The 11,530-nt window shown below is 36.3% G+C and overlaps 1 protein-coding gene across 6 annotated transcripts in view; it reads right to left on the reverse strand.

The window, feature by feature from the left end:
• Positions 1 to 2,924: 2,924 nt before the first annotated feature.
• The window catches only part of cep44 (centrosomal protein 44), a 28,936-nt gene continuing 20,330 nt past the window's right edge, over positions 2,925 to 11,530 (reverse strand). For 3 of the 6 annotated variants that reach the window (XM_051702977.1, XM_051702975.1, XM_051702981.1), the window contains exons 2-11: positions 10,954 to 11,053; positions 7,966 to 8,113; positions 6,155 to 6,301; positions 5,968 to 6,066; positions 5,700 to 5,864; positions 5,397 to 5,609; positions 4,155 to 4,221; positions 3,959 to 4,053; positions 3,720 to 3,754; positions 2,925 to 3,237 (exon numbers count right to left, since the gene is read on the reverse strand). In XM_051702977.1, coding sequence (XP_051558937.1) covers positions 3,189 to 3,237; positions 3,720 to 3,754; positions 3,959 to 4,053; positions 4,155 to 4,221; positions 5,397 to 5,609; positions 5,700 to 5,864; positions 5,968 to 6,066; positions 6,155 to 6,301; positions 7,966 to 8,113; positions 10,954 to 11,053 — 1,118 coding nt within the window. In that variant the 3' untranslated portion in view covers positions 2,925 to 3,188. Of the gene's footprint in view, positions 3,238 to 3,719; positions 3,755 to 3,958; positions 4,054 to 4,154; positions 4,222 to 5,396; positions 5,610 to 5,699; positions 5,865 to 5,967; positions 6,067 to 6,154; positions 6,302 to 7,965; positions 8,114 to 10,953; positions 11,054 to 11,278; positions 11,435 to 11,530 lie in introns of those variants that run through there. The other 3 variants (XM_051702978.1, XM_051702979.1, XM_051702980.1) reach the window with 3 other exon arrangements.

Genomic DNA, 11,530 nt, shown 5'->3' on the forward strand with positions numbered 1-11,530 from the left:
ACTGATCCAGAGTCAGCTTTTCTCGTCCCATACTCCCAGTTACGGGGAGCTGTAACACGTTCAGCTGCATAAGTCAGTGAATTGAGTATTTCACCCTGTGTATCATGTCGTGACCAGTGGAAGAATAGTCTTATAATCTCTCTGCCTAAACATGTTTACTGATTTTTTAATGCAGTGTATTAACACATGAATCAATCACGTTTCACTCAATTGAATGTTGACCTCATATTACGCTAAAACACGCAATTTTCCCGGCTTGTATAGATAATGCGCATGCGCGTTAGCGAGTTGATTGAAAGGCGATGTCTGTATCTAAAAGGTGATTGGCTCTTTTACCTGCAAGGCAGGACTACCTTTCTACATCCATTGACTGTTGGGTGCTAGAGCTTCTTGGTTGGGTGTTTCAATTTCTCCCATTCATTTAAATAGAAGTGACTCATCTCTGCTAAATAGTCTCTGGCCTCACACTCTGTAGAACTACAATGCCCATCATGCACTACATCTCCTCCCCGAATTTTACAGTTTTACTCCTGATTTCTTGCAATACAGGGAAAGTAGAGTGGTACAAAAGCAATGCGTTACTTTTTTTAAAAGTATATTATGGTCTAAAATAAAAAATATTACTTTAATTTACTCGTTACTCGGAAAAGTGATCTGATTATGTAACGCACGTTACTTTTAACACGTTACCTCCAACACAGATAGTTAGTGATTTTCAACATGATCAGTGCAACTTTGTGTTGGAACATCCGACCTTGTTGCTGTTTGTTACTTCAAGAACAAGATGTGCTGACAGTTAGAAAAACGCTTCAAGTTGGAGTACGATGAAATGACAGAATGCGTCACCATCCTGCATGCTTGATCCTGTGCCGGCCCGTAATCATCTGTACAGGCAGCTGCAAGAGTAGGGGTAACCGCCTACATCTAAGATAGTCCAGGCTACATAAAGATATGTTCAGACACTTTTATCTAATTTACAGCTCAATGTATGCACACCTTTTGTTGCACATTTCTAATAAAAAGGTGCTTAAGAAAAAATAAGATAATGGTTGATGTTTACTCCATCCGATCCATTCACATACAAAACAACTCTCAGACCGTGGGTCATAATTTTTCCCTCAGGTGTCACACTACATCCGTGTTTCCATGGCAACCTATTGGACCCCAGGCACAGCCTAGCTGGCTCTTATGCCTTATGACATGTAGCTACATTGCTATTTTTAAATTATATATAGCTAAAACCCATTACATTGTAGCAAATGTAGATTTATCTATAGTATACTGTAACATAAAGGTTTGCTGAGCATCTCACCATATCAGAGTATCTCTTATTCAATACACACACAAGAAACGACAAGAAACTCACAGACATGCCTTGATGACCAATCACTAAAAGCAGGGTTGGAAGGGTTAGTTTTAAAATGTATTTCACTACAGATTACAGAATACATACTGTAAAAGTTCATTTGCAATGTATTCCATTAGATTACTCAAGGTCAGTAACTTAATCTAAATACTTTGGATTATTTATTTGGAATTGGCAGATTTTTTCACTTGTTTTGATAATAACTGTTTTAAACAAGTTATTTGTTAACTTATAACAATAATAATTGTTAATAACAAGTAAATAAAACATACCAGTACAGTGATACATTTCTATAAAATAAAAAAAAAATTATAAAAAAAACTTTCTCTGAAAAAAGCCTAAATATCTTATGAAATATGTGTTGCTTCTAAAACAAGATAAAGTAAATTTATCTTTTTTTAAGGATTTTAAAATATTTTTTTTACAGAAACACAGTACAATCAAGAATAAGATTTTTGCTTTTAAATTATGATCGAACTGGATTTTCTTGATTGAATTATTATTAGAATTACCAACTTGTAATTGTAACTGTAGTGGAATAGCTACTAATATTTTGCATTTTAAATATGTAATCCTGTTACATGTATTCCCTTTCTACCCAAGCCTGACTAAAAAGACATGCACACTTGCCCTCCATGATTGCTTCATTGTGTCTGCAGTATTTAGGGCACGGAAGGGAATCTAGCCATATGAACAGGGGTCAATGACCCACTGTGTGGTTGTCAACTACAGAGAGAAAACCCACTGATGAAAAACAGTTTTACATCATTGCCTAGTACACAAAGGAAACATGAGAAGGGTAAAGCTGCCTTTGAGACCAACTAGTCAGACCTCTGATGTCTTATTGTGAGATATTGTGAGGCAGACCTTTTATGTTTCTTACGCAAACCAAAATCTGATAAATCGGATATCTTGTGCAATGACACCCAGGACTAAGAGCTCATCCAAAGGTTACTTGACCTCAGACATTTACTCAAATTACCACTAAACATTAATAACATGTTCTGGCAACTGCTCATAAAATAGTACATTGCAAGCTTCACCTATATCAGGAGTCTAGGAGTTGACAACACAAGAAGGAAAAGGAAAAGAATTTTCCTAAAAAATTACGACATCATGCCTCTGGTCTTCAGTAGAAACATTTGCAATAATACTCAAATTTGTTCTGGTCTAAACCTGAACAAGTTAAGGTGGTGGTACTGGGCTTGGCAACACATATGTTGTACAGTTGAATGCAGGTAACAATGACTCATGAGCTGGAGATATATAAATGTCCTCACCCAGATCAGTACCACAGAGAATGTCTTTTACCTTATATTACAACAGAGGTGCTAAAGTGTGGCTGACAAAGTAATAACATGGTGGGGAAACTGTTGGTAATGTAAATGAATATTGAGGATCTGAATTTATTACACAAGTGTGTGTAACATTTCAATGGGGCAGAAGTTCTGAACCAGCTAAACTCACTCAATTCAAGTTCTTACCTTCACACTTTATTCATCACTTAAAGACCATTTGCTCAAGAAAGAATCATCCACACAATAACAAACACATGGCATCCATATTAACACACTTTATTAAAACTTTATCTGATAATCAAGTGAATGCACAACTGCTGTGACTACGAACTGATCCTGCTTTTAGGCTGGACTGTAATACAAAAAAACAGACCTTAGAGGGCGCCATAGACTCATTTACCTTTCAAATTCACTTGGTTTCCAGTGACATCTAGAGGACAAGGCACTTACTTATTTAATGTAAATGTAACAGAAGAGTCAGTTTGAATGCATACTAAAACAGGTTGTTTGGGATGTGATCAAATTCACATTGTCGGCTCTATATTTTGCAGAAAATTCGATGTATCCTTCATCCTGGAAAGAAAATGGGAATAAAAAAACAACAACATTGATCTGCGGTCCTCTTTCTATGTGGCCAATTTTCTATTGCTCTCTCTCTCTCTCTCACACACTCACACACACACACACACACACACACACACACACACGCACACGCACACGCACACTTCCTTAGTTATCTAAATTAAGACATACCATAGAGTTATTTTACCATAGTTTCATATTAAAGCCAATTGTCTTAACTATATAACCATCAACAATAGATAAATTACTAGAAACTAAATCCTACACCTAAAAGAAAACCTTTTGCATTTTTAGAATTGAAAATTCTTTTTTTTATGATTGATGTCCCTGGATGTCCCTAAAGAGAGGTTTTGTAAGATTTACTAAACTTCTGAGGACAACTTTGTCCCCAAACTAAAGCTTAGTACTTGCACATACATACACCTTCAGAAGAAATATTGATGTTCAGCCATAAAGTTGATAATAACACTTACATGTTAACTATTCTCTCCAGTCTTTCTTTAATATTCTAAGAAATGGGAGGAAAAATTATCAGTTAGTCAACTTGTCAACTAGTGCATCCTTAGCATGAAAAATGCCATCATCTTTTAAGCAATCATCATCTTTTAAGCAAGATTGACGGATGGGTGGGATTGGATGGATGGATGGGATTGGATAGATTGGACGAATGAATGGATTGGACGGAGGATGGATTGGATGGATGGATGCTCACCTCTGGAGTGGTCGGAAGAGAAGTGGCTGAAGAGTGTCTAGTAGCACTGATGTCAGATGGTGGTCGGATAACAGTGGAAAAGCCATGTGAAGACACTTTTTTAGACAGACACAAAGGGAAATTCAAATTTCTATTTTAAGTATGTACAGTTTCTATTAACTGAGTACACATTTAAAGCTAAAAAGCTGCCGAGTACCTGTCTCCTCTTCGAATTCACCCTTGTCTGTGCTGACAATACAAACACCATTTCCTGATGTTAGTGCCTACAGAAGTAGATAAAACGTTTTGTTTGTGAGCACCATAGAACACATTTATATACTCTCTATGAAATGCAACATCTTGTATTCAAAAAGGACTTAATTACTTTTCAAGGGCTGCAATGTTGCCACTTTAAAATATAAGATAAAAATTATGTAAAATAATGCACTTATCAGAAACTGAACCATTAGGTTGTTGAATCACAACAAAAAAATTATGCTTCCTGAACACTTCAGTTGCTGTATACATGCATATGTCCTCTAAAGTGGGTACACTGTTTTCCTTGCACTTTCGTAATGAGTTTCCCTGTAAGCATAGTAAACTGGCACATGTGAGAGCATTGCTAATGTGTCTGCCCTGGAGACAGTTACTGCTTTTCATCATGTAATTAAAGCTTAATCATCAAAGTAAGTTTAGTAGAAAGAAACATTATGTCAGTGGTTCTCAACTGGTGGGTCACAACCCAAAAAATGGGCAGCAGGTCTGTTCTGATATGGCCACAGACAGCAGGGAAAATATAATGCTAAACGCAAGTAATAAAACACAACTAACTATATAATCAAGCATAAAGTAGTTCTGATAGCTAAATGAAAAGACTCATTAACTTTTAAAGGGGATAAAAATTACTTCCATTCTTTTTGTTGTTGACGTCAAAGGCTGTGCATCCAATCAAACTCTATGGTACTTTTGCACAAATTCATCTGTCACTTGATGATAATATGGCTTATACTAAAACAATACTTGGGACAGTGTTTTTCCATGTGTTAGGCTGGTAAATCACACCTCTGTTGTTGTTAATGCATTTATAAAACATAACTCATGTATATTGATATTTAAGAGTTATACTCATGTTAAACTCATGATATTTTAGTTTACTTTTGAACGATTAATGTTGAAACTGTCACACGGGTGGTAAATCACACTTCTGTTGTCATTTATGCATTTATGAAATGTTACTCATATTAATCATTTTGAATGCAGTACATTGTAATATCAATACATTTCAATGTGTGATTTTATGGACATTTTTGTCTACTTTTGCATGATAAATATTGGTACCATTTTGGGCTTCCACTTGGCCAATATAAAATGTTGGTCCTGAAGCAAAACCACTGCACTGTACCACCACTGCAACTGAAATTTAGTTCAACAGTCCCAAACAAATGTTAAACTCTTGTACCTGTGCTGAGGTCAGTGCATGCCTGGTCTCTAACAGCAGCAGGCGACTCTCCAAGTTCTCCCATTGGTTGCTCTCAATGATAATCTTGCCTGCCAGACTTTTCTCCAGCGCTTGTATCCTGTGTTCCATAAGGGCCAATCGCTGCTCCAGCCTGCCAACACTATCCAGAAGCCTATCCTCCAACCCCTTCAGCCTGCTCTCTAAAACACACTCCTAAAGAGACATCGTGTGAGAGTGGACTGAATGAGTTCAGAACTATGCAGATGAATATGTTTACAGAAATTGCAGGATGCATTTTCTCACAGTAGAATTGGACGGTTGAGACGAGTCCTCAAAACATTCACTGTCTGTCTCCCTCTTTTCTGTTTCCTCTTCCTGCTGTGGCTGCTCATCTGAGAAAAGTCTGATCCGATTATGCGTTGAGCTGCTGCCAAGGTGTCTTTCCACCAGTGTCTGCTTTTGGGGAACCTGAGAAGAAAAGCTGCAGCTATAATAATAATAATAATAATAATATAACCAAATATGTGATGTTTATTTTCCAAAACATGAGCTCAGGTAACTGAACCCTTACTGTCAGGGTAGGTAATCCTAGTGAGTCACTCTCAGCAGATGGGATCTCATTCTTAATGCAGCTCTTATACTGAGGCCTTCTCTTTGGCTTATTGACAAGCTGTAAGACAGACTGAATAAGCGCTGTGTCTGCAAATACATAATTCAAACAAAAACAGCATCTGTCTGTGGTTACACTGTTAACACACCTTGCTTTCTTTAGTAAGCTCTTTGTGTTTGTTGAGCACAAGGCCAATGATATCACAGAGAATGGTGACTTTCCTCTCTGCAAAGCCAAACTGCAGGAACTGTTGTTTGGTCAGCAGTGGTTTATAGCTGAAAACATCTCGCAAGACCTACATATTGAGACATCTTCCCATTAAAATACAACCAAAAATACAACACAAATAAATGTTAAAACTTGAGGGAATTAAGTAAAGAATTCCAAAGGAAGTGTTTCCCTATTATATTGAAACATATTCCCATTAATCTCCAACAAAAAATACAACCTACAGAGACTAAATAAATGTTAAAACTTGAGAAAATCAAATAAAGAAATCAGAAAGACATTTTTCCCCACCATAGAGAAATTTCCCCATTAAAATACAACAAAAGTACAACTTACAGAGACAAAATAAATGTTACAATAAAGGGAATTAAATAAAGAAATCAGAAGGATGTTTTCTCCAACCACATTGAGAAATTGTTCCATTAAAATACAACCGAAAATACAACTTAAAGAGAAAAAAATATATAAAGGAAAAACCTGGAAATTAAATAAAGAAATCAAAAGGACATTTTTCCCAAACATACTGAGAAATTCCCCCATTAAAATACAACCACAATTACAACTTACTGAGACAAAATACATGTTACAATCAAGGGAATGAAATAAAGAAATTCAAAGCATATTTTTCCCCACCTGGATTAAAATCACAAACAAAAAATGGGTTTGTAGTATTTCTGGCAGGGGAGCAAGGAAACCACCAATCATAATCACAGAATTAAGCCTGATAGAAACAATGAGCTAAAGTGCAAAGTAAGAAAAGACAAATGGAAAACTGCTCAACACTATCTTCCTCTTAACAACATCTCTAATTTTTAGCAAATGCCACCAAGGCCTCCTGCTGCCCTCTAAGTTATATGATGGGACCGCTATTACTCTCAGCATATTTCATATGAGCTGCAGATGATCCTGGGACAAGGGCCAGAACTCTTTTAGAAAGGCACGGATTAAGGTCAATGAACAGGAGGAAGTGCCAAAAGACAGAGCAGCACTTCAGCCTCATAGCTAAATGTACAGAATCAGGTTTGAGTTAATCGGAGGTCAGATGACTTGGACCAACATGAAAGACCCCTCCTTTTTTTGTTCTCTCACTGAAGGAGATGTGAGCAGAGAATAGTAATTACTCAAGACTTGGTGGAGAAGGGCTGCCTGTTGAATTGCTGAGCGCTTTACTGGAGAGTGAGGCTGCAGATGCTCCATATCACTGAGCTCTGGAGAGATTCATGTTTCTGATGAGGTAGTTAAGCCCTTCCAGATCAAGGACAGTGCCAATAAATAAGGCTTTTATTCATTACAACACAAAGCCTGGCTCTGTAAAATTTATAAGAAGTAAAATTGCTTTTCAAAAAAGCAATCTATGTCATTAAAGGCTAAGCAAAGAATATTATCAATATCTCAGTGGTAGTTCCACCACATTTAGCTTTGGCATATTGCCCTCATAACTGAAACAAGGCCAACAGCAATCACTTTGATATATTTAAAACAACCAACTCCTCAAAAACACTAGCTCTTTAATGTAATTGCAAACAGTTTATAAAAATAATTAAATGGGGGCTGCTATGTCAAAAAATGCATGCTAATAAAGAGGAGTGATGTTGATTCCAAATAAAAATGGTCCAATAACCAACCCTAAACCATGAACCAGAATACTTCTTAAACTCCTATATTTATATGTTTAGGGACATTAAAAAGAGTTAATAAGCTAAGAAATACTATATGAGGATTAAGATTCACCTTGTAAACATTCTCAATAAAGCATAGATCATTCATTCCAGTCAGTTCAACACCATATTCGATCAGGTGCTCTGCAAGTGATGGGGAGAAGGAAGTGAAGGCATAGCTCACAACGGGAAGATACGCTGATGGATCGCCCACAGCCAATCTGAAACATGATAACAGAACATCAAATTATGAAGAACTGCTACTGACAAACAACACATTAAAGAATGTCAAATATAAAGGTTTCCTTTAGAATGTGGCATCACAAAAAAAAGAGCATCAAATTGTCTGCAAGCCATCTTGAGTGTGTCGTGCTGGAGACAAATTAAGTCATCTTTCTGGATCATCCCCAGCATATACAGATCTGTAATATGCAAGAGCATGTTGTGTTTGATGCATCTCACAACAAAAATTCATCACCGAGCATCTGATGTGCAGCTTGGGATTCTGGTGGAGGAACAGAGCTGGTTTATGTAAAGCCTGTTTACAAAATAGCACGGCACTGGAGAGGCTCCGGACAAGTCTTCAACTCCCCAAACTTCAAAACAAAATATAGGACATGAAACACTAGCGGAGCACCATTTTGGATGTTTATACGAATCAAGATGTTTAAAGCCGCAGCCAAAAGGGGGGAAGCATCTAATGAATTACATCCCGCATATATCATCTCTGCTGACTGCATGTGAAAAATACATTCAGAAGAACTATGGATTTAGATAGCCTGCTTTTAATCCTGGAAAGGGAATGAGATTTTGTATGCAGTTTTTATCCGAAAATCCTGGGCTGTCTCTGTGGTCACATTCTGTAAGAGAGCCCTTTATTTACTAAATTGACGCTCATGGAAAAAAAACAGAAAGCTCTTTTGAGGACTAAAGTAATTCACATCTCATTCACTATATTATGATATTGTCCTTTTGTTTACCAATAAGAATCTAGTTCACTTGTCAAGTATGTTGGCTATTACAAGTAATTAGATTCTAGACCACAACTGTCAGAGATCCTGTTCATTCAGTGTTGATTGTTTTAGCTAAACTGATCTGCTGAAGTCTAGAGTGCTCCTGTGCTGTGACTCCTACATGAATGTTACGAATCACAATACTTATCTCACTAATGTTAATCACACCACTTCTCTTTTTCCATTTCTGAAAAGAAGACCTCAGCCTGCTTCTCTGACAGCTGATCATCCACTTGACTCAGACTTTCATTACTTCCCCACCAGCCAAGAACATTGTCACCCAAACATAAAAAGCCTGTACTAGGACTCATCCTGAATTATCATCTGATCCTTGCTGATCATTTTACAACTGCCTAGTACCATTATTTCCTGCTGTCTAACATATGGACAAACAGGCCCTTCTTTGACCCTGACTGCACTCAGTAATCTTAATATTCTTATTATTATTATTATATATAATACAATATTATTGGAACTCATTCTTTGCTGGTCTGCGTGTATCAGTCACATAATGAATGAGTAAATGAATGAATGAATGTTGCATTTATATAGTGCTTTTCTGATCCATAAGTCCTCCAGCAGAATCTAAAATGTTGCCACATAACTTGTACAGAATAAAGCAACCAGAATTTGAAACCTATTCATTTGCTCTTGACATTGGTTTTAAAGAATCAAGAACAAAATCAATATGTCTGTGGTCTACAATGCATAAAACATACACATTGTCTTGTTACAGTTCTGATCTGGGTCAGGTCCAAATGAAGCATTAGTCTGAGTAAATATGAGAGGAAAAGATGGTCAGTATGGCTTTTCAGTGACTAAATAAAAGCAAATGGGGGAAAAAGCATGTTGAAAGTACAATTTCTTTTCATCTCTACAGAGCCACTGGAGTGAAATGCAAGCTTATTCAGAGGGCTAAATTGACTTTTCCATTAAAGGGGTAGTTCACCCAAAAATCTAAATTCACTCATTTACTCACCCTCATGCCACACTAGAAATTTCTTTTTAACGTGTTTCCTTTTCCTAGTTGCTTTTATTTATGCACTGAAAATCTTCCATTGTCAGAGTCTACAAAAACAATAACGTTAGTATAGTCAACAAAGGCATGTAAACCAGCTACCTTTCTCCGTATTTACTGTAATAAAAAAGACAGCCTGTATGTACTTATTGTTCATAAGACATTTGTGTCTCTGGTAACCTTCACGGACTATTCAAACAGTCTTTAGCAAACTGCAGTTGGAGTCTGAGGCACATGATCACCTGAATATAGGGCTGCACGATTATTAATTGTTGATTATTCAACATAATTGTTGATTATTTCCCTTTATATTGGAATTATGATTGTGATTTTTGTGTGTGTGCGTGCGTGCGTGTGTGTGTGTGATCAATAGAATTTACATTAAAATAGTTGTTTTGTGTTGGACAGCTGCATTGCATATTCTTTATGTACTAAGCAACATGTCTAAATAAAAATGAGAACGGTTCACAAAATGACTGTATTTGCATAAAAAACAAAAGCGTTTTTCAAATTTTTTTAATACATTTTACACAAAAAAGCAAACAAACCAACAATACTAAAATAGTAGGTTGTCGTTACTGATATGCCGACAAACTGATTTAAATGTTTCTAATTTATCATTGCACACAATGGACATTGCAAATATGTAACTGACATTTTTCAGGACTAGATAATTGTGACAACTGCAATTGTAATCGCGATAATTTGTTCGTTTAAAAAATTACTTTCCACTGATCTGATCTGTGCAGGATTTGACAACTGAATTTGGTTATGCTTAATCTAGTATTCAATTAATTTCACAGCTGCTGCTGCTGCTGCTATAATACAACCTAGAAGAATCTACAAGAAAGTAAGCTTGAATCCAAAAGACTGTGGAATTTATATACTAAACAATTGTATGAAAGTATGTTAGGAAGAAGTATGACCTTTTTTGTCTACATGTGAAGCAAATTATAAGCAAACCCTCCAGCTTGTTAAAAGAGATATTCAACAATAATAGTTCTGTGTCTAATTCCATCATGTTTCATACCTTTTATAGTCCACTTCTCTGGGATACTTCAGAGAGCGGAGAGACGCTTCCAGTTTCCTGAGACATCCTTTCAGATCACCAGTGGCCATCTCTGCCCTCTCTGGGGGTTTCAAACGGAGTTACATTATTAAATAACGCAGTCAATGCAACATTCACAGACAATGCAATGTAACAGAGTTTAAAACATGTCAGTTAGTTTTACTGTAGGCTACACCACTTGTTTTGGTTGATTTTACTAAGCATTTTATGTGTTATTCATTAACAAAGTTCTGTTTTACGGGGGTATGATTTTTATAGTTTAATAAAGGTGTTATATTTGCCTTACTTTTGTTTTTGCCGCTGAATGTTGCGCGTTTGTTGTGATTGGTCTCTTTGCACGGGAGACGACGAATTCACCCAGTATTTCAACTCTGCACATTCATGTCTGCGTTCACTGTAATCTTTCAAAAAACTTTTTAAATGATTAGGTGTTTAGTGTGAAACATCAAGCGTTTATTTATTATATTAGTAAAAAAAAAATTGGTAAAATTTTACAATAAGGTTATATTAACAGTCGTTAACTACAAAGAGACTACTT

This window comes from Myxocyprinus asiaticus, chromosome 7 (assembly GCF_019703515.2).
Source record: "Myxocyprinus asiaticus isolate MX2 ecotype Aquarium Trade chromosome 7, UBuf_Myxa_2, whole genome shotgun sequence".
Taxonomy (NCBI): domain Eukaryota; kingdom Metazoa; phylum Chordata; class Actinopteri; order Cypriniformes; family Catostomidae; genus Myxocyprinus; species Myxocyprinus asiaticus.